The 26,025-nt window shown below is 41.7% G+C and overlaps 1 protein-coding gene across 10 annotated transcripts in view; it reads left to right on the forward strand.

Annotated features, from left to right (window-relative positions):
• RBM47 (RNA binding motif protein 47) overlaps positions 1–26,025 on the forward strand; it is a 329,047-nt gene that overhangs the window by 234,267 nt on the left and 68,755 nt on the right. For 6 of the 10 annotated variants that reach the window (XM_033946908.1, XM_033946917.1, XM_033946924.1 and 3 more), the window contains one exon: positions 25,512–25,643. The exons of 3 other annotated variants lie outside the window; for them this stretch is intronic. In XM_033946908.1, coding sequence (XP_033802799.1) covers positions 25,627–25,643 — 17 coding nt within the window. In that variant the 5' untranslated portion in view covers positions 25,512–25,626. Of the gene's footprint in view, positions 1–23,872; positions 23,968–25,511; positions 25,644–26,025 lie in introns of those variants that run through there. One more of the 10 variants, XM_033946958.1, reaches the window with a different exon arrangement.

Genomic DNA, 26,025 nt, shown 5'->3' on the forward strand with positions numbered 1-26,025 from the left:
CAGAGAGACAGGAATCAGGAAGCTGCACATGTTGCTTGGTGCCATACCCATGGCCCACTCATGCTCTGTATGTGTACACCCCTTTGCAGTTACACAGTATAGGCAAGATTCTAGAAATAGTGTTTGAAAAATGGGTGCCACAAAAGATCCACACTGAGCACTATTCTATAAAGGGCATGGTGCTGATTCCCACACCTTAACTTGGGGCATCAGACTTACACCTGCTGAAACCTGGTGCAAATGCCGGCAAGACAACCCATTATTCTGTAACATAGCACCCAACATTTAGGATTGCCTGTGATCCAGCCATACCTTTCCATGGCCACAACCAGTGCTCCCTCTAAGCGGGCGGGTGTTGTGAGCAAACTTTTTTCACTGTGAGCTAAAAATATCGGGCGCCAGCAAGTTATGAGCCAACTCGCCCGATTCTCCTCTCGCCGCCCTGCCATATGCCGTACGCCTCTTCCGATCGCCCCCCTCCCTGCTCGCACCCCCTCCCCGACGTCCGATTCCTCCCCCAGCCTCCCCTTACCTTTGCGACGCGTTACATTGACTGCCAGCTCGCCTGCCTGCAAGCACGTGTGTGCGCTGTGACGAGAAACTTGTGCGCTGCGATGTAATATTTTGTGCGCCAGCGCATGCCAGCGCAGCTTAGCGGGAACACTGCCCCCCATCCTTTTTATTAAACCACAATAGCAGTTTTTAGCGCAGGGAACTGTGCTAAATGCCCAGCGCTGCTCTCGACGCTCATAGGCTCCCTGCGCTAAAAAACACTATTGCAATTTAGTAAAAGGGGGCCATAGTGCAAAATATAGACAGCATATATAAATTCAGACACATTTTGATCACTAAATTAAAAATAAAATAATTTTCCTACCTTTGTTTGGTAATTTCATCTGGTTGCACTTTATTCTTCTGACTGTGCATCCAATATTTCTTCCCTTCTTTCAGCCTCCTGTATGCTTCCTCTCCTCCAGACCTCATTCCCTCCCCCAACTTTTTCTTTCTTTCTCTGTCTGTCTTTCTCTGATTCTATGCCCCATTTTTTTGCTTTGTTTCTGGTTCCCTGTCCCCCCCCCCCCCTTCTTTCTTTCTTCCTTCCTTCCTCCGTGCCCCATTTTTTGCTTTTTTTTCTGGCTCCCTGTCCCCCCCACCCCACCTTCTTTCTTTCTTTCTTCCTTCCTACCTCCCCCATGCCACCACCGCCGCGGAATAGGCTGCTGCTGCCGCAATCGGGAACAGGCCGAAATCTCCCTGCTTCTCTTCTGCACAGGGCCTATCAACTCTCGCCGCCCGACGTCAATTCTAACGTCGGAAAGGACGTTCCGGGCAGCCAGGCAGCGATTGGCTAGCCAGAACGTCCTCTTGACGTCAGAATTGACGTCGGGCCGCCACGAGAGTTGGTCAGCCCAGCAGGGAAGAGAAGCAGGGAGATCAAAGACACGGTGTCGGCCTGATCCCCGATGGCAGCAGTGAGAAGGGAAGGGAAGCAGGTTGGGCACCACTGCTCTAGACGAGCCGCACTCTAGGGAGAACAGAGGACCGTGAACCCTCGCACCCCCACCCCGACGTCCGATTCCTCCCCCAGCCTCCCCTTACCTTTGCGACGCGTGTGTGCGCTGTGACGAGAAACTTGTGCGCTGCGATGTAATATTTTGTGCGCCAGCGCACGCCAGCGCAGCTTAGCGGGAACACTGCCCACCCCTTTTGAGATATGTGCTATGAGAGATGGGCAACCAATGTTATAGAATAGTGTGCAGCCAGATGCACATGTAAATTTTAATTTGTGTCAATTAACATCAATAATTTGTTGTTAGTGTCCAATGTTGATTGGCTTGTTATCCAATTAAATTGCACATGCATCTCTGGAGCGTGCCCAAATCTGGGCACCACATATAGAATCTGGGGATATAGCACTTAAGCAGTATTTTGTAGAATAGTGTTCGTTTATAGAAAGTGTTTGAACACAAAACATAATCCGAAGAAGAGAAGGGTGAATAGAGCATGCCTTTTAGTACTAACTGGCCAGCAAAAGCATCTCACTGCTTGAGATCTGCAATGCACTGCTGCCTGGAACAAGAGGACCTTCTAGAAAAGCCAGGACTACTTGTCCATGTAGCAGTGTCATAACACCAGGAATGGACTCATTTGTTCTGAAATAAAAACTGGAACCAACACTACAGCAGACATGGAAGAATTAAAGTCTTAACAGTTATAAGCCATGACTCAGGTGTTTGCATTGATGCAAATTATTCCCAGCTTCTTTCACTTTCCCTTTCCTTTCAACCAGTCTTTATCTGAATTTCCTGTCATCCAAAACATCACATGTGCAGTTTACTCTGGAAGAGAAAACTGCGATTAACTTATCAAGGAAACTGGTGATTGGGCAAATCATAAATCTCTTAAATAAATAAATTCCACAAAATTTATTATAACTTTAAATCTAGCTTCCCCATGTGACATGCCAATTGGGTAGGAAAAGTGAACTGAAAAATCAATTCAATGGGCTGAATTGAATCGAAAATTTTTTCCCTGAATTGGGCAGCACTATTTCTCAGGCAGTGGCATACCAAGGTGGGAGCAAGGTAGGGCGGTTCACCCCGGCTTTAGCTCCTAGGGGTGCTTTTCTGATCCCTTTTTATTGGGGGGGGGGTGTTAAAAAATGATCAGCTCCAGGTGTCACATACCCTAGATACCCCACTGTCTCTACGATATATAGAAATAAGGAGAAAGTGTATTATATTAGTTTCTGAAGAACTATATTTTCTGTAGGGCATTATTTAAAGGTTAACCATTTCAAGAACAATATAGTTACTATGTTACTTATAATTTTCTACAAATTCATTTCCCTCTAACTCAGTGGTTACAAACTCAAACCTTTGCAGGGCCACATTTTGGATTTGTAGGTACTTGGAGGGCCTCAGAAAAAATAGTTAATGTCTTATTAAATAAATGACAATTTTGCATGAGGTAAAACTCTTTATAGTTGATAAATCTTTCCTTTTGGTTATGTCTTAATAATAATATTATAATTTTTAGCTAAAGAGACATATGATCAAGAAACTGTTTTATTTTACTTTTGTGATTATGATAAACATACCGAGGGTCTCAAAATAGTACCTGGTGGGCTGCATGTGGTCCCCGGGCTGCGAGTTTGAGACCACTGCTCTAACTGGATGTGATAATAACAGCGCCTTTATCTGAATAGTAAGAAAAGGCAGAGGGCTCCCTCTAGAGTCTGTAACTATTAATGCAGCAAATTAATGAAATGCAACAGTGCCTGCTAAGACTATCACCCACAACAACATTTTTTAAAATGTCTAACCCTTTTAGAAGGACTTCTGAAGCACTCTTGTACATAAATGCTTGACATCTTCCTCCACCTGACAAACCTGATTTGATTCCCATGAGAAAAGCATATAAATCACTTACAAAATGTAGAGCAAACTGAGTCAAATAAATCTGCGTTGATTGATCCAAATGTTACAGGCATATAACACCACTCTTTGTCCTTCATCATTAGCTTCCTATAGCTTTTTGTATCTAATTTAAGATACTTATTCTTACTTTTAATGCTCTTCACAATAGCACCTCTTTTATCTTTCATCTATTATACAAGTATGCACTGCCCAGACTTCTCTGATCCCTAAATGATCAGTGTCTGCGCATCCCATCCCATAAGAATGCTTTGTTCGAGACAGTGAGAAATAATGCATTTTAATGTATAGCCCTGTCCTTATGGAAAACCTTGCCATCACAAGTTCTTGGAACCATCCTACCTTGAATTTCATTCAATTCTGAAGATGTGCCTTTTCCAAAAGGCATTTTGTGATACCGCAGTGGTCGTCAGTGGAGCACTGCTGATTCACTGACCCACCTTGCTTCTTTTACTACCCTCATATTTTCTCTCTGTTAAACTTCTATCTTGTGTGGATGATACAATTAGGGGCTCATTTTCAAAACAGATAAACTTCCAAAAAGCAGCACAAAGCAGCAGATGGACTTTTATTTGACAAAATGCCCAAATTGATATTTTTGATATCCATTTTTTTAAATAGTTTTCTATGCAATTTGTATGCAGTGTGTCTAAATTTCAAGGGGACATGTTGGAGGTTTGCTTTGGGTGTGACTAGGGTGGGTTTATGATTTGGGCATTTTTCAGCGATAATGGACATGATAGAAAACATCTAGAGCAAAAATTGAATGTTTGAGGCTAGACCTGTTTCAATAATGAATAAGTGTCAAAAAAGTGCCCAAACCAACCAGATGACCATTGGAGAGATTAAGGCATGAACCACCTTATTCCTCCAGTGGTCATTGACCCTTGCTCACCCCTAAAGATGTGAAAGAAACAGTATGCGCCAACCTGTATGACAGCTTCAGATGTTATGGCCATTCCTATTACAGCAGCAAGCAGATCCCTGAAGTAGGAATGCCAGCTCTCCCCCCCCCCCCCCCCCCCCCACCACCACCAATACATCCTAATGGCTTATTTTTCCCTTTGATTTATTTTTCATAAATGGTCCTAGAACATAGATACACTGAGCTCAAAAATGTCTAGCAAATTACGATTATCAAAACAAAATGCTGAAAGTTTTTCTAGTTTCAAAATGGCTATTTTTTTCTATTGGATTTTTGGACATTTTCCCCAAAACATCCAAAAATCCGTTCTAATTTGCTATTTTTGAAACCCATTTTCTAGATGGATTTCTATGATAGTTTGCAGTGCATCTAAATCTTAAGGGGGCGTGTTGGAGGCATGGTTTGGGTGGGACTAGAGCAAACAAACCAAAACTGCAGACTTGTACACGGTGCAGGCAAATTTTATTTTGACAAATAAATCTTAACTAAAAACCTTTTACCAGACAGGGGACCCAACACGGTCCGTGTTTTGGACAAACCTTCATCAGGGGTCCATGGTAATAAAGGTAAAAAGAAATATATCACAAAAAGAAGCCTGGAAAAATAGCGTTTGGTAGCACACCAGTGAATCTCCGAAATGCACTACAAGTTCGTCACAGTAGTTGGACCTTTGGTTCTTTTGTTGTTTTGTTGGGTGGGACTAGAGCAGGCTTATGATTTGAACCTTTTCCTGCAAGAATCGAACATTTTAGAATACTGTATGTCCATGGCATAATTTGGATATTTGGGGCTAGACCTGTTTTAACAATGAATAAGTGCCAATAATGTGCCCAAACTGACCAGATGACCACTGGAGGGATGGAGGCATGACCTCCCCCCCCATCCTACACACACAAACTGACTCCCTCCCACCCCCTAAAGATGTGAATAAAATAGTAATACCTGCCTGTATGATAGCTTCAGATATTATGGCCAGTCAGTAAAGCAGCAAGTAGGTTCCTGGAGTAATCCAGTGGGTTGTGAAGTGGACTACAGAGATGGGACCAAGACCCATATTCTATCTACTACACTTATGGTAGATTATGTGAGTTTTCCAAAACCCACCCAAATCCCACCCTACCTACACATAAGTTACACCTTCAGACATAAGGGCTATTGGTGTGGTATTCTGTTGGTTCTAGTAGGTTTTGGAGAGCTCACCATACCTGGGCCTTTTTATATACAGTTCACTACAGTACCCCTTAGGGTGCCCCACTGTTCTGCTGGGATGTCTGTTAGGCCAGTCTACTAAAAATGCTGTCCCTCCTACATCCTAATGGCTTGTTCTGTGTGGTTTTCATTTGGACATGTTTTGTTGGGGGTTTTTTTTTAATAGTTCAAAAAGATACACTGAGGACAAGCACATCTAAGAAATGGCCATTTTTGAAACAAAAAGATATTCTTCTGTTTCAAAAATGATTGTTTGTTACTGGATTTTTGTGTGTGCTCTACAAAATGTCCAAACTTGGATTTGGACTTCAAATCAAAAATTATTTTCTATGACACATATGCGTAGAATAACACATAGGTGTCCTGCTAGCACTTTTGTAGGTAAGTGGACATCTATGCTTGTATTAGGATTCCATACATTTACATGCACAAGGAGCACATAAATCTGGATGCCTAATTTATAGAATTGCCCTTGAAGAGTCTATTGGAATTGCACACACATTCCCTAAGCTTCCATAGACAAATATGAATTTCACAGGTGGGCCATCCCTTGTGGTTTAGCTACAGTACTGTGGGTCATAGACATGAACGGATGGAGGATGGCTGTCACCATAGAAACCAAGAGTAAAGCAGCCCTCTAAACTGGGACTCCTCTTGTCCAATAAGGAGACCTGAATTTCCTGAGTAATAATATGGAGGTAAAGTCAGTGATGGGAGAAATGGAGACAAAACAAACCAACAAAAATATTGCTTTTTAGGTGGCCGCCAATATCAGCCTATGTACATAGGTCAAAACACACCTGTTTTATTACTACAAATAGTGCTTAGTCTTTCATTCTGGCTTCTTGATGGGTTTGTTGGCAGTAATGCTACTGAGATTGCATGTGGTGTAATCAGTTTTGTGTTAATCTCTATCAAATTACTTCAGAATCCAAGATAGTGGTAATCTGACAGTGGTGTAGCTGCTTTTCTTACTTTGAAAGTCAAAATTTCCTGATGAGGGAAATACAAGGGAAATAGAGCCTAATTGAATTTCAGTTTTGGTTTCAGTTATGGCACTGAAACTGGCCCAAAATCTGTTTTCTGCCTGATTTCAGTTTGGCCAAAAGGTTATTTTAATTTTCAGCCATGCTGTCCTGGGCCTAACTTACAAATCTCTGGTGGTCTAGCATAGGGGCTTGGCCATAGAGAGAAGGGCCTTGGCCATAGAGAGAAGGGCCTTGGAAGTCTTGGCTTCCTACCTCAGGCTCAGGCTCCCTCCACCAGATACCTGGCTGGCGAGGATACTCAAACCCCACTAGCCAAAGAGATTCTCTGCCAGAACCCCCATCCATGCTTCCTGAGTAGCAGGAAGCTGACAGGATGCTCCAGCCTGCGATGCCAGCACTTCTGCATGCGCTTAGTTAATGCACTGAACTGAGCATGTGCAGAATTGTTGGCATCAGAGGCTGGAGCATCTGCCAGCTTCCTCTTTGTTCAGGCATCACTCAGGCAGAAAATATCTATGGCTGGCAGAGCTTGAGCATCTCTGCCAGCAAAGCTTTGATGTTGCAGGAGTGGTGGGGGGGAGGGGGGAGGGTTACCTGATTTTACTCATGTAAAATCCAGACCCATGGCCATTCCCTAGGCCCACCATGTTCCACCCAAGTCATGCCCCATTCTGCCCCAGCTTTTCCCCCTCAACCTGTTCTCTTGCTCAGGAGCCGCATCGGGAGGGCTTCTGTATATGTGCAGGTGTGACATGATGACATCACATACATGTGTATGACCTCACTGCGTTGCCTCTGTGCATGTGCCGATGCTCTCCCGACATGGCTCCTAAGCTGGAAGCTTCTCAAAACCTGGACAAAGTGCTGGGTTTCGAAAAGCCGTCCGAAAAAGAGGCCCATGTAAATCCAGATGTCCAGGTAAATCCGGATGTCTGGAAACCCTGGGCGGGGGGTGGAGAATGGAGAAGAAATGCTTGGCTTCCCCAATCTATCCCTGGGCACTTCCTCAACAAAATCAAGGTCTGGTTATGCTCCTAGTCTAGGGGTATATTTGGAACTAGAGGGATCCCCAATTACTCCTGCACATTCCAGTTCTCCTCTCAAAATGGCTGCTGCGACTGGAGCAAACAAAAAGAAATCCAACGGGGTCTGCAGTGCAGAAATAGCAAGTAAAAAACAAAAGAAAACTGCAGACAAATATGTACAAGATGCAGGCTATGTTTATTTTACCAATTATTTAATGCGGACACTGATGTCACCTTTTTCGCTTCGGCATCCCTTTTTGTACGTCGCACCGTTGGCTTGTGATTATTGTATACACAGGCGTTTGTTTATTACATTACATTACATTACATTAGTGATTTCTATTCCGCCATTACCTTGCGGTTCAAGGCGGATTACTTGCAGTTTGTCTTAATCCTTTTCAACCATGGACCCCTGAAGAAGGCGTATTTTCCGAAACATGGACGGTGTCGGGTCCCCTGGTTTGTAATAAGGTGATATCAGTGTCCGCATTAAATAATTGGTATAATAAACATAGCCTGCATCTTGTACATATTTGGCTGCAGTTTTCTTTTGTTTTTTTTGCTACGACTGGAGCATCATTTCTGCCCTGACTACACTACTAGACCACTAGGAATTTGTAAGGTAATGCTGGGGTGTGTTGGGGGGGGCAGCTCTACTCTGTATTTTATTTTTTTGTACTACAATTGCAATGATGTTATGATTTTGCACAATAGTTTAGTTGGTAAACAGAGTGCCCCTAATAAATGCTTTTGGTCCAAAGTTGTAACAGAAGTTTAAGTCTGAAATTTGGGATGATATGCTCCTTAGAAATTAGCTTCTCTATGGAGTTGTAACATCAGCTGTCACTCTAGTGTGGTGCAAAGTCAGACACTGTAAAAGCACCATAAATTTTAGTTTCAGTTTTCATTTGCTGGGGTCCTTGTAAAGGGTTATAGATTTGATATATTGCCTTTCTGTGGTACAACCAAAGTGTTTTACATTTATTATTTACAGGGAGAAGTGGAATTTGTACTAGTTTACCTGAGGATATACTATACTACATTTACGTCTTTTTATTCGTTCTTTATTTCCTTCTCCTCTCTACAGAGTCTGATTGAATGAATTAGGTCTGTCCTGTATAACATTCTGGAGTTACTTTCTTTTTTAATTTATTTAATTGTAAATTGCTTTAATCCATGTTGGTTTGACGGAATATCTTTTTAATAAACAGTAAACTGTTTACATTTATTATACTGTATTCTGTATAGGCTATTTTGCTTGGAGGTAAAATATGGTCCTTCATTATTTAAAATATTATATTCTGAGTTAGATACTGTGGGTTTTGCAGAGGGATGCAGACTGCATTCTCTGACAATTCCCAGTGGACCTCATTGGTTCACATTCACACAACCAAACTTGAATTTTTGATTTCATTTTTAGCTGCAATTTCAGTTTTGTCCAAAAGCTTTCAGACAGTTTTGTGGAAGTTTTGATTTTGGCCAAAACTGAAAAAAGCAGTCTCGGTTGGCCTTTAAAGAGAATATCGTGGATCTTTCCATCAGATGCTACAGCTCCCCCTTTTGTAGGCTCCATGGATGCTTTTGTTAGATACTGTGAGCCCCATTGGAAAGGTTTCAGAGAGTGCATGCCAAGTGAGGTCCAATGGAGACAAATGGACTAGCAATCTCTCCTAGTCTGAAAATCATTCTCAGCCCAGAATAGCAGACTCCCCTTGAGCAGCCATAAATATCTTATCCTGATGTTCTCAAAGCACTGTAGGAGGAGAGAATGGAGGAAAGAGTGGAGCAGGTCATCTTAGGCAATGAATATTCATGCTGGTGTTATTCAAGATAGAATTGGGAGGACTTCCAAATTTGGCAGCTAGAGGTTTTGGCTCAGATGGCTCTGTATTAGAATCTACTAGATTCCCTCCTCATAACTTCAGGTCAGTCTTCTACAAAAGCTTTTCGTCAATTGCAGTTTGTTCCTTGTCACCCTGAGCATTTTTTCATGGAAGTTATCTGGCAAGTTATTTTGGAGCTTGGTCAAACTTTTGTTCCCCAGGTGAATGGGTGGGCTAGGAAGTTAGATGACTCTGTGGTCAAGATTTTAGCTTGTGACCTAAATATTGTCAATTTGAAACAATCTATGAAAAATTGTGAATCTAATATAAAATCTATTCAGGCTTTGGATACATCCTTGGTCAAGGACAATCTGTTTCTTAGAATGAAGGTGGAAGCTTTAGAAAACGAAACAAGATCATCCAATTTACATTTAATAGATATTCTTTGTCTTCTGTTAAGATTGCCTCAAAAACATTTAAAGGCATTATTTACAGAAATCTTGAAGATAGCTCCAAAGATTAGCCCTCTAATAGCTAAAATGTTCTATTTACCTACTGCTAAGACAAAATGTAGGGAGGCCTTAGAAGAAGTTACGTATATTTCTGGATCCTCAGAATATCTTTGATATTTTGGAAGCTACTGACACAGATGTGGAGACAAGCAGCATTGGTGTCCCTACCTATAAGTTCTGATATAGATTGGTTATTGCAAATGTTCTTCAAACATCGAGAAGAATTCTTTTTGTGTTGTAAGATTAAAATATTTCCAGATGTGACTAAAGACACTCGGACGTGACAAAGGGAGTTTCTTTTATTGCGTCCAGGGGTACTTCTGTTCGGTGCATTGATTTTCCTTAAGTTTCCCTGTAAATATATAATTAAATAAAGATCTATCAAATATGCTTTCTTTGAGCCATCCCAGTTGATACAATTTTGGTTGCTAAACAATTGCTTGGTTTCTCCCCATCTGCTTATATTATGGTACTTTTAATTTTTAAAACATTATCTACAAATGAACCCCAATTCATTAATAGATTACTTATTCCCCATAGTACATCACGTTCTTTAAGATCTACCAATCAAAAACTCTTAACAGTTCCATCACTAAAAGTTATTGGAACTCGTCGTCCTGATATTTTTTCTGTAATAGCCCCACAATTATGGAACAGCTTGCCCCAGTACCTTAGAGAAGAAAATGATCTGAAACAGTTTAAAGGCATTTTGAAGAGTTTCCTTTTTAAAGATGCGTTTAATTTATAAGTTTAATTAACGATTACTATTAAATTTTTTTCCTTTTTTTATTTTTTTATTCCCCCAATATATACCCTACCTGTTGTTTTTACCATTTATGTTCTCTTTTATACATACGATTGTAGTTCTACCCTTTCTTCCCCATGTATCTGTTAGTTTGTATGACATTATTTATTATTTTGTATGATAGTGTGTCAAACCTGTGTATTCTTTTATAATTAATCTGATGTACTTACCTTTTTTTTTTTATCTGTAAATCGCTTAGCAAATTAAATTAAGTGATTCAATAAGTCAAAAATAAACTTGAAACTTGAAACTTGTACCAGCTACACAGTGGCGTACCAAGGGGGGGGGGCGGGAGGGGCGGTCCGCCCCGGGTACCAAGCCCTGAGGGGGTGCTCCCGGTCCGGTCCAGTTCCCCCCCCCCTGCGCAGGGTGTCGCGTCTGGAAACAGCCTGCAGCAAGATCGCGATGCCAGAGATCTTTGCCTGCTTCGACTGTTTCCTCCGCCACGGTCCTGCCCCTCCTCTGATGTCAGAGGAGGGGCGGGACCGCGGCGGAGGAAACAGCCGAAGCAGGCAAAGATCTCTGGCATCGCGCGATCTTGTTGCAGGCTGTTTCCCCAGGGCAGTAGCGTACCAAGGGGGGCGAGGGGGAGGTCCATCCCGGGTGCCGCCTTAGGGGGGGGGGGTGCACAGCTGGCCCGGTCCCTATCGCGCTCCTACCCTCCCAGCGAAAGCAGCATCGGCGCCATTATCGAAAAAGGTAATGGCGCCAGGCCTTGGAGCACCAAGGCAGACCGCTTCTCCCCCCTCCCAGCCGAAACCCCGCTGACCATCCTATCTCTCCTCCCCCAAGTGAACCTTTCCGACCCTCCCAGCGAAAGCAGCAAACCTCCCTCCAGTAGCGTCGGCTTTATCCTCCCTCTGCCGCATCACTGATGACGTCATCAGTAACGCGGCAGAGGGAGGAGAAAGCCGCGAAGGAGGTTTGCTGCTCTCGCTGGGAAGGTCGGAAAGATTCACGGGGGGGGGGGAGATAGGAGGGTCAGCGGGGGTTCGGCTGGGAGGGGGGAGAAGCGGACTGCATCGGTGCTCCATTACCTTCTTCGGGCAGCAGCAGCGTTTACAATTCGCTGCTGTTGCCGGCTTCAGGCCTTGTTCTCTGCCTGGTCCTGCCTACTTCCAGTTTTCATGAAGACAGGACCCGACAGAGAGGAAGGCCTGAAGCGGGCAACAGCAGTGAATTGTGAATGCTGCTGCTGCCCGATGAAGTTCAGGACATCAGGACATCGGGGAAGGAGCAGGGAGAAATCGGCTGCTGGCTTGGGGGTGAGGGTAGGGAAAGAATCGTGGAAGTGGAGAAATCGGCACGATGGCTTTGTGCGGGCTAGGGGGAGAGAGAAAGAAAGGAAAAAATAAAGAGGGGGGCAGGGGGAGAGAGAAAGAAAGGCAGAAAGAAAGAGGAGGGCCAGGGGGAGAGAGAAAGAAAGGCAGAAAGAAAGAGGGGGACCAAGGGGAGAGAAAGAAAGGCAGAAATAAAGAGGGGGGCCAGGAGGAGAGAGAAAGAAAGGCAGAAATAAAGAGGGGGGGCAGGGGGAGAGAGAAAGAAAGGCAGAAAGAAAGAGGAGGGCCAGGGGGAGAGAGAAAGAAAGGCAGAAAGAAAGAGGGGGACCAAGGGGAGAGAAAGAAAGGCAGAAATAAAGAGGGGGGCCAGGAGGAGAGAGAAAGAAAGGCAGAAATAAAGAGGGGAGCCAGGGGGAGAGAGAAAGAAGAAGGACCAGAGACTCATGAAATCACCAGACAAAAAAGTAGGAAAAATGATTTTATTTTCAACTTAGTGATCAAAATGTGTCCGTTTTGAAAATTTATATCTGCTGTCTATATTTTGCACTATGGCCCCCTTTTACTAAACCGCAATAGAGTTTTTTAGCGCAGGGAGCCTATGAGCATCGAGAGCAGCGTGGGGCATTCAGCGCAGCTCCCTACGCTAAAAACCGCTATCGCAGTTTAGTAAAAAGGGAGGGGGAATATTTGTCTATTTTTGTATAGTTGTTACTGAGGTGACATTGCATAAAGTCATCTGCCTTGACCTCTTTGAAAACCCGCGGAATATAAATGATAATTAACATTTTCTCTGCGTACAGCGTGCTTTGTGTTTTTAAAATTTTATTGTTGGTAGATCATTTTGACTTGGCCACAAAGGTAAGGGGGAGGGAGGGAGGGGAACTGCTGAAAGACATCTAGTAATCCTTGCAGGCTTGACTGCAGGGAATTATTTTTGTAAAATCATGTTTTGTTATGTGACTGGCATTATTTAGACTTTAATTTCTATGAATGAATAGAATGAAAATGATATAAAATTACTTGCTTGTTTTTATGTGCGTGCGCTGAAGGAAAGTGGAGAGAGAGTGGGCTGAGGATGCTGAAGGGAAATGGGGAAGAGAGTGGGGAGAAGACGCTGATTTATAAATTGACAATTGTACAGAATATTGTTTCTTTTTATACTTTAATATAAACAATTCAAGGCTTGTGTGGATGGAATCAGGTGGTTTGCGGGGATGGGGACCGAACTTACGGGGATTAGTCCAATAAAATGGTATTTTTTTATTTCTCATTATTTGTTTTATTTTTATTTGTTAATTTATAAAGTGGTGATTGTTATGTATCAGTTTTTTCAAATTTACATCTACTGTCTTTATATTTTGCACTGTATTAGAGGACATGTGTTACTGTTTTTTGTGGTGTTGCATTGTATCCAGGGTCTGGTTTCTTGGCGGATCAGTTTAACTTTTGTCTACATATTTCTATTTTTAGTTTGTGATTATTCCATTTTGGGCAAGGGTGTATCTCTGTTCTGTGTGTTCTGAAAAAGACATAGTTTTCAGTTGGCATTGACTACAGGACCAATTGACTGTGCGGGATCTGGCTTGTTTAGTTTTACAATGTATGTGTTGGTGTTCTAGTGCTCACTGCAATGTTTAAGATGCAGCCTTTTCCTAGGTACACTCTTGTGGTGCGATTTGTAGATTGGTACTAAAAATCATATTTTTCATATAGATGGGGGGGGTGTCAAAAAATGATGGGCCCCGGGTGCCACATACCCTAGGTACGCCACTGCAGCTACAGAAGTCTATTAATATGTTACTCAGGAAGACATTGGCTGTCTTTTTGCCTCTTTTCCTATCGGTTTGATGTGCTATTCATGGTAATTATTTGTATTTGATGCCTTTTATGTTTTGAGCACTGAACTGTTGTGATGTATTTTTAAAAAAATATATTTTTCAATGGCTATTATCATTGTTCTTTATTTCCAGTCAGCACACTTTTCCATACAGCTGTTGGTTAGCTAACCCCCTCCTTTACAAAGCTGCGCTAGTATTTTCAGTGTCGGCTGCCGTGGTAACAGCTCCATCGCTCATAGAATTCCTATGAGTGTTGGAGCTGTTACCACGGCAGCCAGCGCTAAAAACACTAGCGAGGCTTTGTAAAGGATGGGGATAGCTAAGCAACAGCTGAATTCCTATAAGTGTCTGAGCTTTTACTGCCATGGCCGGTGCTAGAAACGCTAGCGTAGCTTTGTAAAGAAGGGGTAAATGATTAAAACCGATTCATAAAAATAAGACCCTCTTTTACTAAGCTGCGGTAGAGGTTTCTACCATGGCCCAGAGCGTTAAATGCTCTGACACTCATAGGAATTCTATGAGTGTCGGAGCAGCATCAGAGCATTTAGTACTCTAGGCCAGTGTTCTTCAACCACCGGTCCATGGACCGGTGCCGGTCTACAGAAAATTCCTGCCGATCCACAGGGCCGGCATGTGCATCAGGCCCAAAACTATGTTCTTTAACTGCCAGTCCGCGGTGTGATCGATGCGTTGTTAATAAGATTATATTGTGTGTATATATGAATGGAATAAATAGTGTTACAATTAGGACTATGGGGCCAGGGTCTGGGGAGATTGGGATAGAGATGGGCAGGGTCTGGCCCACGACTTAGCCCAGTGTTCTTCAACCGCTGGTCTGCGGACCGATGCTGGTCCACAAAATAATTCTTTTATTTCTGCCGGTCCATAGGTGTAAAAAGGTTGAAGAACACTGCTCTAGGCTGCAGTAGAAACCTCTATCACAGCTTAGTAAAAGGGGGTAAAATATTAAAAACAAAGTCAAAACTAGAAAAGATTTTACTATAATTTAATACAGAGTGGGATGGATTCTTATTAACCTATTCCATAATCTGCTGGCTGTAACTACTGCAGTTTACCCTGTAGCCTTTTTTTTTTTTTTTTTTTTAATTCTTTATTCATTTTCAAGATTACATTAAGTGTTAAAATATATTCATTCACCTTAACAATAAATACATCACTTACAAACAATCATTGATACATTTCATAAATTCTTATCCCTTCCCCTATCCCACCCCTCCTTCCCATATATTCCATTATCATATCATAGAAAACATGTAACAAAAAATCCCCCCCTCCCTATACCTTAATTGATAAATATAAGGGAACCAATTTTAAATTAATCTTTATAATACTTCGTTAATGGTTTCCACACATCCTGAAACTTCTTAAAATAACCCCGCTGTAATGCAATAAACCTTTCCATTTTATAGATATGGCATAAAGAGTTCCACCAGAAGTTGTAATTTAATCTCCTCCAATCCTTCCAATGAAATGTGAATTGCTGATCTCCCTTTCATGGGTTACCTGTGTACTTCGTTTTAAAGTTCCATATGTGCTCTACTCATATCAATATGTGGCTGAGAAGAGATCCTGTTAAACAAATGAATCAAACGTCATCCTTTCCTTATCAAGGAAGTGCTAAACTTTAAACTAGGGAGGCCAGCAAAGGTCATGAGAAGCTTCTTCACATGAACCCTTCAAAGAGCTTTTGGCACTGATTTGTCAGCTGATCAGTCAGCTGACAAAGCCCCAATTTCCTGCTGGAGTTATTGCATGTCACAGCTTTGTAGATGTATGTTATTTTATTGTAAGTGAACTAATTTGTGGTTGGGGCAGGGAAGGGGAAACAGATTCTAGATCTGGAATAGACAATGCTTAAATTTGATGACAAATTCACAACTCATTTTCAAGCGCAGGCACGAGGACCACCCTGGATTGGGGAAAAGTATTTAAATTTCTTTTGCATTAGTTGAGAAACAATTCTATTCTTATTTTAGTTCACTTTTAGTTTGTGTGTGCTACAATGCATAATTATAACATAGTAACATAGTAGATGACAGCAGATAAAGACCCGAATGGTCCATCCAGTCTGCCCAACCTGATTCAATTTAAATTTTTTTATTTTTTCTTCTTAGCTATTTCTGGGCAAGAATCCAAAGCTTTACCCTGTACTGTGCTTGTGTTCCAACTGCCAAAATCTCTGTTAAGACTTACTCCAGCCCATCTACACCCTCCCAGCCATTGAATCCCTCCCCATCCCATCCTCCACCAAACGGCCATATACAGACACAGACCGTGCAAGTCTGCCCAGTACTGGCCTTAGTTTAATATTTAATCTTATTTTTAGATTCTAGATTAAATATTGAACTAAGGCCAGTACTGGGCAGACTTGCACGGTTTGTATCTGTATATGGCCATTTGGTGGAGGATGGGCTGGGGAGGGCTTCAATGGCTTGGAGGGTGTAGATGGGCTGGAGTAAGTCTTAACAGAGATTTCGGCAGTTGGAACCCAAGCACAGTACAGGGTAAAGCTTTGGATTCTTGCCCAGAATTATGCTGTATTTATGTATGCTAAAACACATAATTGTCGCATTATATGAATGAGATTCAACAACGGATGACTATGAACCTTCTTTGCCTAAATATTTCAAAGACTAAGGGGTCCTTTTATTAAGGCGCACTAACTGATTTAGCATGCACTAAAGATTAGCATACGCTAAATGCTAAGGCATCTATTATATTCTATAGTTGCCTTAGCCCATGCTAAATTGGTTAGTACGCCTTAATAAAAGGATTTAATATTTTATGGCTTTCCTCCACTGGTATCAAAGGAGCTCCAGTGAATTTTGTGTATGCTGGGGTTACCATTTTAATACAGCATAATCCTTGATACCTCGTTAAAATTCCACAGCTACATTACCTCAGTAGTTAAAACTGTTTTCTTTAAAACTAAGGGATTTGCTGTCAGCTACGAATTTTAGACTGGTTATGCAGAGTTATTATGTCTTACCACATCTAGACTATTGTAATTCTCTTTTTTGCGGCTTGCCAAAGACTTCACTCAGAGCGCTTCAGGTGGCTCAAAATACCTCTGCCAGGATAATAGCTAGATTGTCCCGTTATTCCCATGTTACACCTGTGCTGGCCAAACTTCACTGGTTGCTGGCTGTTTGGAGAATACAATTTAAGCTTCTAATCTTGATAATCTGCCTGGGATCTATTGCCCAAGGCGATTGCTTCTCTGCTGCAGATTTATGTGCCTTCTCATTCTTTGAGATCACAAGATCGTTTTAGCAACACCTTTGTTATTGATTTGTGATCATCTTTTCTCAAGAAGCAGTAAGGGCCATGTGGAGGTAGAAGGTGGAGAGAGACAAAAGGGGAAAGTGAAGAAGATAGTAAATGAAGGTGAGAGTCTGGCTTAAAATACCACCTTATTAAAACAAGGTACTTTAATTTATTATTTGATTGTAATTTGTTGGTCTTGATCATTTGCATTACTCTTGCTTATCTTTATACTGTATGAAAGGATAGGTGGGTGGGGAAGGGATATGTATTTATTATATCATTTGATAGAATTAAGCGCTGTTTATTTTGTACGTTGTTTGATAATATGTTGCACTTGATGTTGGGTTTTAAAATGAATAAAGATATAGAAAAAAATAACAACAAGGTACTTCACATGGTATCTCCCTTATTATCATGCTCTCAGTCAGATATGCAGTTAAATAGAACAGGGATAGCCAATTCTGGTCTTCAACAGTACTAGGTAGGTCTGGTTTTCAAGATATCGATATGCAGGAGATTGATTTGCATGCACTGTCTCCTTGGTATGCAAATGTATCTCCTACATATTCTTGTGGATATCCTGAAAACCTGCCCTACCTGAGGTTTTCAAAATTCAGAATTGCCTACCTCTGAACTAGAAAACTGTTTCATTTCCAGAACTGCAGTATGGTGATGTAATTTCCAAATCCAAATATAATATTTCGGCCAGGTCTGCAACTAAAAGTATGATGAATGAAAAAATCAAGGACAGATCACCTTTAAAATTCTTCATGAGTTTCAGAGCATTTCCCTGTAAACCGATGTGGATGTCAGTGGAGCATTTTTCAATGGGCATGATCTTATATGTAGTTGATGGTGGGTCAGGCCCATATTGCAACAATGAGGGTAATTTTATAACAGGTTGCCTACTTCACAAGGTTAACTGGTGACTGGGTCAAAAGCGCACCGACAACCGAGCGCGGACAACTGAGCGCAGGGCTTAATCGCGTCGAAGAAAACCCATATTTTAAAGGGCTCTGACAGGGGGTGTGGGGGGGGGAACCCCCCCACTCTACTTAATATGGATCGCGCTGCCTCACGCTGCCATGTTGGGGTTGTGGGGGGTGTAACCCCCCACATTATACTGTAAACTTAACTTTTTCCCTAAAAAACAGGGAAAAAGTTAAGTTTCCAGTATAATAAGGGGGTTACAACCCCATAAACCCCCCACAACACCAGCACAATATCTATTAAGTAAAGTGGGGGGGCTCCCCACCAACACCCCCCGTCTGAGCCCTTTAAAATACAGTTTTTCTTCGGCACGATGAAGTCCTGCGCTCAGTTGTCCGCGCTTGGTTGTCGGCGCACCTTTGTCCTCACGTGCTTTAGACTATGAACCGGTTAACTAGGTGCCTATTTATAAACACGCTTTGTTATCTATGGGAATCATAATCTATATATATAAAATCGAATGTATCTGTGTGAGTGTGTATGTATGTATGTTCCAGCATGGGGTATGTATGTATGTATGTATGTATGTATGTATGTTCTGAAAAGCATGGAGAAATTTCAACCAAACTTGGTATACATATGACTTACTATCTGGGGAAAAATACTGTGGGGGTGGGAAGGGGGTGACATGTAAAAATAATCGAAAACGACATATATTAGTGTCTAATCCATAGTTTTGGGGGTCATTGAGATGAATAGTAACACTCCCGATGCTGTTTACGTCCAAGTTAAGCCCCGGCCCCATCACAATTTTAACTGGTTGCGAGAGAGGGCTGTCTAATAGAAGATTGGGATAAATAAATACATGGGCAACGCTGGGTGATGAGCTAGTCAAAAAATAAAAACATCCCAAAACCATCATAAGTCAGCATTTGAGTGTCCTAATTGCCAGGATGTACAAGTGCCAATTTTCAAAGCCGTTTTAAAAGATATTTTGACAGACAAATATAAAGTTTCAAGTTCATTTAAAATTTCCTATACCGCTCAATCAGGCTTCTGAGCAGTGTACAATAAAAATACAGCTTACAAATGATAAAACAAGGTTAGAACTTGATAATTAAAAAAATGACAGGGGAGGTTAGAAAAATGAAAAACTCAGACAAAAACGAATGGGAACAAGTGGGAAAAGGGGAAGAATTACAATGTTTAGAAAAGAGAACAGATAAGGAAAAAACGATAGGGGAAACAATTATAAAAAAATAAAGTTATGGAGCACGTAGACAAACGTGATTTAATGGGACAGAATCAGAATGGGTTCAGTCAAGGAGGGTCTTGCCTCATCAATTTGCTTCACTTCTGTGAAGGTGTGAATAAATGTGGATAAAGGTGAGCCAGTTGATGTACTGTCCCGCCTATGCAGGATCAGGATCAGTTCATGTCAAGGTTCCAGAGCTCCCCACCTGACCATCTCAGAAATTGTTGAAATTTTTTCAGGGGATATGTTGGGACCTCTAATGAAGATTCCAAACTTTTGGGTCATGGTCTTAACTAGGTCCAGAGTTAGGGACCCCCTTTATTTGGACTACATTTTTGTATCTGTGGAAGTCAAATGGGGACACTCCTTGAAACTGGATCAGTTGACATGGAATTACCCAACAGGAAATTGCTGCAGAGAGAAAGCTTCTGGGGCATGCTGAAGGCAGCAGGCTCACCTTGCTGAGGTGCTGGCGGCCCAAAGAAAATTGAACTGCAACGATGAGGAGGTAAGAAGGGGAGAGCCACCAGACTCCATGTAAGCCAGTCCTGCCACACTGGGTAGGCTTGTGGGCCAGCTCCGGAGTTTGGACTCTAGAGAGAAAGGTTGTGCACTTAAACCAGGCTATGTGCTCCCCCTATTTTATGCATATGGGTGAGGCCAGGGTGGGATCATATGTCCTCTTTTTTTTGTCTTCACAAATATGGTAGCCCTAGTATGGACTTGAGTTCCCATTAGAGAATGACACAGTGGCTGTTACCCAAAACAGTGGGGGAAAAAATGGTCACTGCGGGTATGGGGAGAAGGCCGGTGAATGGCCTTGTCTCCGCAATTAAGGGAGGGAACACACACGGTCACCGATCATGCGGTCCAGCAGCCCTTTCCCTCCTGCCGTCAGTCTGGGCATCTCCCTGCCTCCCTTCCCCTTACCTTCAGGCGATTTTTAATTTTCATTCTACAAGCATTCTTGAAGTCACATGTGGCTGCCAGAAAGTCCTCCATTGATGCAACTTCCAGTTTCAAGTTGCGTCAGAGTAGTACTATCCGGCAGCCACAAGCAGCTCCGGCTGCTTGCAGAAAGGGAAGGAAGGGAGGGAAGGAGATGCTCAGACCATGGTGAGCAGGAGGGAGGGGGCTGCTGGATCACGTGAAGGGTGCTGGGGGGAGGGGGTGTGGAGAGGAACAGACGCTGAAGGGAAATGGGGAAGAGAGAGTTGGGAGAAGACGGAAATGGAGAAGAAAGAGTGAGGAGAAGATTCTGAAGGGAAATGGGGAAAAGAGAATGGGGAGAAGACGCTGAAGGGGAAGAGAGAGTGGGGAGAAGATGGAAATGGGGAAGAGAGAGTGGGGAGAAGATGGAAATGGGGAAGAGAGAGTGGGGAGAAGATGGAAATGGGGGAGAAAGAGTGGGGAGAAGATGTTGAAGGGAAATGGGTAAGAGAGAGTTGGGGAAAGACGCTGAAGGGAAATGGGGAAGAGAGAGAGGGAAAGAAGATGCTGAAGGAAAGTGGGTAGGAGAGAGTGGAACAGATACTGAAAGGAACTGGATGGAAGGAGAGATAAAGAAAAAAAAAGGCACATGCTGGATTGGGGAGACAGATACCAGATATGAGGGGAGAAAAGGCGGAGAGAGATGCTAAAAACCACCTTGGGGAGGGAAGGAAAGATGGAAGGGAAGAAGATAGAGATGCCAGACTATGGGGGGAGCAGAGGGAAGAAGGTGGATGCTAGACCAAAGGGGGGAGGGGCGGTGGAGGAAGAGATGGAAGGGAGAGGCACAGTAACAGAGCATATTGAAGAGGCAGAGAGAAGGCAGATAGTGGAAGGAAGGAATTGAATGAGGAAAGCAGAAACCAGGCAACAAAGGTAGAATAAAAAAAATTAAATTTATTTTCTTTTTTTTTTTTGCTTTAGGATAAAGTAGTATATTAATTGTATTATAAATATTTATAAACAAAGCCCTGCCACCTGAAGATCTCTTTCTCTAGTTCGGCAGCCAGAACTTTGATTTATAAAATGACAATTATACAGAATATTTTATTCTTTAATAAAATAAGTTCAGTATAAAACTATTCGAGGCTTGTGTGGATGGGATCAGATGGTTTGCGGGAATGGGGCAGGGGCGGGGACTGGGACCGAGCTCACGGGGAGGGGACGGGGACTGAGCTCGTGGGGACGGGGACAAAATTTTTTCCCTGTGTTATCTCTATGGTTTACCACACCATCTACCAGGCTACTCTAGGAACATGCTTGCTGTTCTAATAGGACTGGCCATAATACCGGAAGCTGGGAGGAAGTCAGTGACCACTAAGAGAGTGTGGAAGAGTGATGCTTACCTTTTTTGGCACTTATTCATTGTTTAACAGGTCTAGCCCCAGGTGTCCAAATGGTGCCCCAGATTAGAGAATAACAGAGGGACAAATTTTTCCCTGTCCCCTCAGGAACTCATTTTTCCGTCCCATCCCCATGAGTTCTTTTCCTGTCCCTGCCCCATTCCTGCAAGCTTTGTCATCATCTGTACAAGCCTCAAAACAATTTAAAATCATAAGTGTTTGAGGCTTGTGCAGTTAAGGCAGATCTTACAGGAATGGGACAGAGATAGCGCCAAAACTCACGGGGACTGGGAAATTGAGTTCCTGTGGGGACGGGGAAAAATTTGTCTCCACCCCAGATGAATTTTTAAATGTTTGATATGGCAGAAAAACATCCAACGATGAAAACAAAAACTTTGGATACAGATGTTCGGGAGATAATTTATTAAACACTGACAAAAAACATCCAAGTCATAAGCCCACCCTAATCCCGCCCACAACATGCCTCTAACACACCCTCTTGAGATTTAGAGAAACTACTGATCACAAGCATAGATATTTGTCTAGAAAATAGGTTTCGAAAATAGCGAATTGGAAGAGTTTGGCAAGAAAACTGTCCATCTGCCCCTTTATGCCACTTTTTGGCTGTTTTTCCTTTTTGAAAATGAGCCCCGTAGGCACATAAAAATGTATTTTTTCAATCATAAAAAGTTATTATATAGAGTATATTCAAAACATGAAGAAAAGCGTACGAGAAGTGCTAAAATTTAATTGAAATGAAAATGAATTGAAATTTTGTTTTGGTCATGCACATCCTTAACAAATGTTTTCCAGACTAGGTTTGTTTGTTGTTGTTTGTTTGTTTTTTTGCTTTAATAAATCCGCTCATCATGCCCATTATATGCGGGCTGTAGTGGTACGTACACATAGGTCTGTGAATTTGTTTCACCTAAGTAGATTACGAGCATAAGAATGGAGTGGGGACTCTTACCCCTTGAGGAGCGCACTGTGTAAGCTCTTCAGATTCCTGTTCATTGCCTTTCCTTGAAACCTCTCCAGCAACAACTCATTGTGGCCTCTTTCTTAATGAAACTTTTTATTTGCCTCTCTTATTTCGCTTTTCTGTGCACAAAATGGAACCAGAAGGACAGAAAGCATTCGAGAAGGAAACTGGGATCCTGGAATTTTAGAACTGATTATTATTTTAGACAAGGATTTTCTGGATCTGTGATTCAGTTGGGCTTGCAAGCTGCAGGATGTTTGTTTTACAACTTTCTATAGTAGAAGTCCCACACAATTAATCTGGCTTTGGAGTGCGCCTTCACCCTCTTTTCTTTCCCCCGTCGGCTTGTTTCACTGCCCACTGAATTGATAATTCCCCAGCCAAAAGAGACTTTCAGTTGTATGTTGCTTCCCTCTTAACTGCCTAAGAAGGTGTGTTATTTACTTTGCTTAAATGCTGCTGGGGCCTGGTGTACTGTTGTTATGTACAGACCATTTTTTGCTGTCATGAGCCCTTTTTATTTTCATTTTTTAACGCCAACCGCCTGGCTTTTTTCTCCTGCAGTTCGTGGCTGTCGTGCTGGTGACTGAAACGTACATGCTACAGCTCTTGTGTTGCATTGACATCTCTTTTAACCTGCAATTTTTTTTAAACACACACACAAATACATATACAAAACTAACTACAAGGCATTAATAATTGCCATAGAGGAAAATAGCACCTTGAGAATAGTTTATAAAATAAATGTGAACATTTTAAACATCTCTGCTGAAAGCATCACATTGTCAGAGGAACATTTGCCCTTTTCTTATCTTATCTGTTTTGCAGCACAAGCTGTTTGCACTACACCTTGTGCTAGGGTGATGTTGTTTGTACATGGTTCACTCCCTTCTGCTGTTTCAGACTTAGATGAAATCTTTCTGTCAAATTCCCCTCAGTACAAAAATGTCAAGGCTTTGCTTCTTCTATTCTTTACTTCAAGAGTGACTTGGCCTTCTAAATAATAAAAAAAAAGAAGTTTAGAAATCCATTCGTTACAGCTGTTTTTCTATTAATGTTCAAACTGCTGCTGTGCCTTCTTCCTCTAGCAGTTTTAATACTCTCTTCCTCCTCCCCCTCCCACCTCCTTTTCAGTCCCACCCACTCTGTCTCATTCCAGGTGCCCTTAGCAAATGATTTCCAAGGAATTTAAATGGCCAAGGCCCCTTGACCAATAACAAATTGCATGCCTGGTATAGTAGAATTACGCAGTTCTCCTGACTACATGTTAAGGTTGCTTTAGCAAAGGTGAGGGGGAACGATTCACCTGTCGCACCAAGATTTCACAACTGGAAAGGTATGGTGAGCGTTACTCATTTTAAAGTATGCCAGGTCTGTTTTCCTCTTTTTGTGAAGGTGATTAGGCTCGAAAGCAATACGATGCACTGATTTCAAAGTTTTCATAAAGATCAGGAAGGATTAACAACTGAGCAAGAAGAAACAGGCAGTTTTGTTAACTCTGGCTGTGCACAGACCGGGAAACTGTCAGCTGAAAAAAGAAAGCAGTTGTGTAACAATGCTTCATTTGTGTTTTAGGGTTAAAAAAAAGAATTAAAAAAAGTAAGGCTAAAAAATAAAAGGAAAGAACAAAACAATTTTCAAGTACTTCTTGTAAGCTTTTCTGTAAGTTAGAGACGGTGTAAAGCAACTTATTCTCTTTTTGTATTTTCATGGTCTGTGACACATCATCAGTAAATTCAGATATAAAGCTAGTGTTTAGACTCTCCCTAAAGTATGTGTGATTTTAGTCTGAGCAGAGAATTGGAACTAGTCCCAAACAGGTCACTCTGCCCTTGAACTGACAATGCATTTTAGAAAGAATGAAGGGAATCTATATAGTGATTCTCAGAAACCTAGAGCCCAATTTACTTTTTGTAGGCCATGATTGCTTTTTAGTCAATATCATCAACCAAAAAAAGAATAAGGTGCTATCTTTCCATCTCAAAGACCATCTTAACCATATATATACACACACATACGCACACGAGGGGCCGCTGAAACGTTCTCAGTCCAACCAACAAAGTTGGGTCAGTCACCATCGAGGGCTATACATTTAGTCCAGCAATTTTTCACTTTTTTCATTCCATGTTTTTCCGACAGAATGAAAAAAGTAGAAAATCACTGGATTAAGCCCTTTGTTGGTTGGGCTGAGAACTTTTCAGCGTTCCCTCGTATGTGTTTATTAAACTAGATATACTGCCTTTCATATTACATATGGCAAAGCAAAAAAAAAAAAAGTACCTGATTAGGCTTTCAAATTTTATATTGTTTTGTAAACTGTTCAAAGCCAGTGTGGTGATTTAGATAAAATAAGAAAGGAAATATAATACAATAGGAAAGAGTGAGATTGATCCAGGGAAACTGAATACATGAATGTGTATGTATATATGACATCTTAAAAGAAACAAAGACTATAAGTTTCAAATGCTATCCCTTACTCAGGTAATTGTTTATACTGATAAGGATACGTGACTAAAATGTAAAAGATATGATCAATAAATGCATTTGCTTATGGGTAAAAAAAGTTGGAGGGGTTTGTTCTAAGCAGGCATAATTTGTGACTTGCTGTGATATGTTTGTTTTTCCCTTGAATTTATTGTTTTGCACTTTATAACGTAGATTAGATAACATTTGATTGGATTCTGTTATCAAAGGTGGAGTGACCTGACTAATCTTTTTAGGTGGTGGTAGATTGCTGTTCTGTTGTTAACCCAGAAGTGACAATATACGTCACATGTTCTGGATGTTTTGTCCTTTCATTTTTTTCATTTTATAATATTCATGTATATGAAACATATGTGTTTGAGATTTACCTTCTTTTCTGTTTCCTTTCTTCTCTAGGCCCTTCTTTGATGGTGCTATCTTCTGGTACCTGTAGAGACTTTTCTGTTGTTTTCTACTGGATGAAGTATGTGCCATACAATTGTTGGAAAAGTCTTTTGGCTTAGAGTTTCTCATGACAAGAAATCATAGGTATTTTTACTCTTCCATACTTTTACTGTCTCAAATTTAGCAAAATAGGGCACATTTTGGTGGACTTAATCCTTCTGAGCCCTTGTTTAGGACCATCTGACAAGTTAAACATTTTTATATTTTTATAATATTAACTCTGCACAGAGGTAAATGAGTGCTGGCATTCTCTTCCTGAAGGCAGTAAATCTTTCTCAACAGCAGTCAGAGGTTCAAAGGTTTATAGGAACCTCACAGATCAGAGGTCACACAGAAGTTGCTGCACTTTGCTGGTCAATTCTGCCGATATAACAGAATTTCACAGATATGATGATTGCTTTTTCTCTCAGTCTTTTCCTCTCTCTCTTACTGTTGCTGCCAGGAAGTTAAAAACATGATTTGTACA

Source organism: Geotrypetes seraphini, chromosome 1 (assembly GCF_902459505.1).
Source record: "Geotrypetes seraphini chromosome 1, aGeoSer1.1, whole genome shotgun sequence".
In the NCBI taxonomy this organism is placed as follows: Eukaryota; Metazoa; Chordata; class Amphibia; order Gymnophiona; family Dermophiidae; genus Geotrypetes; species Geotrypetes seraphini.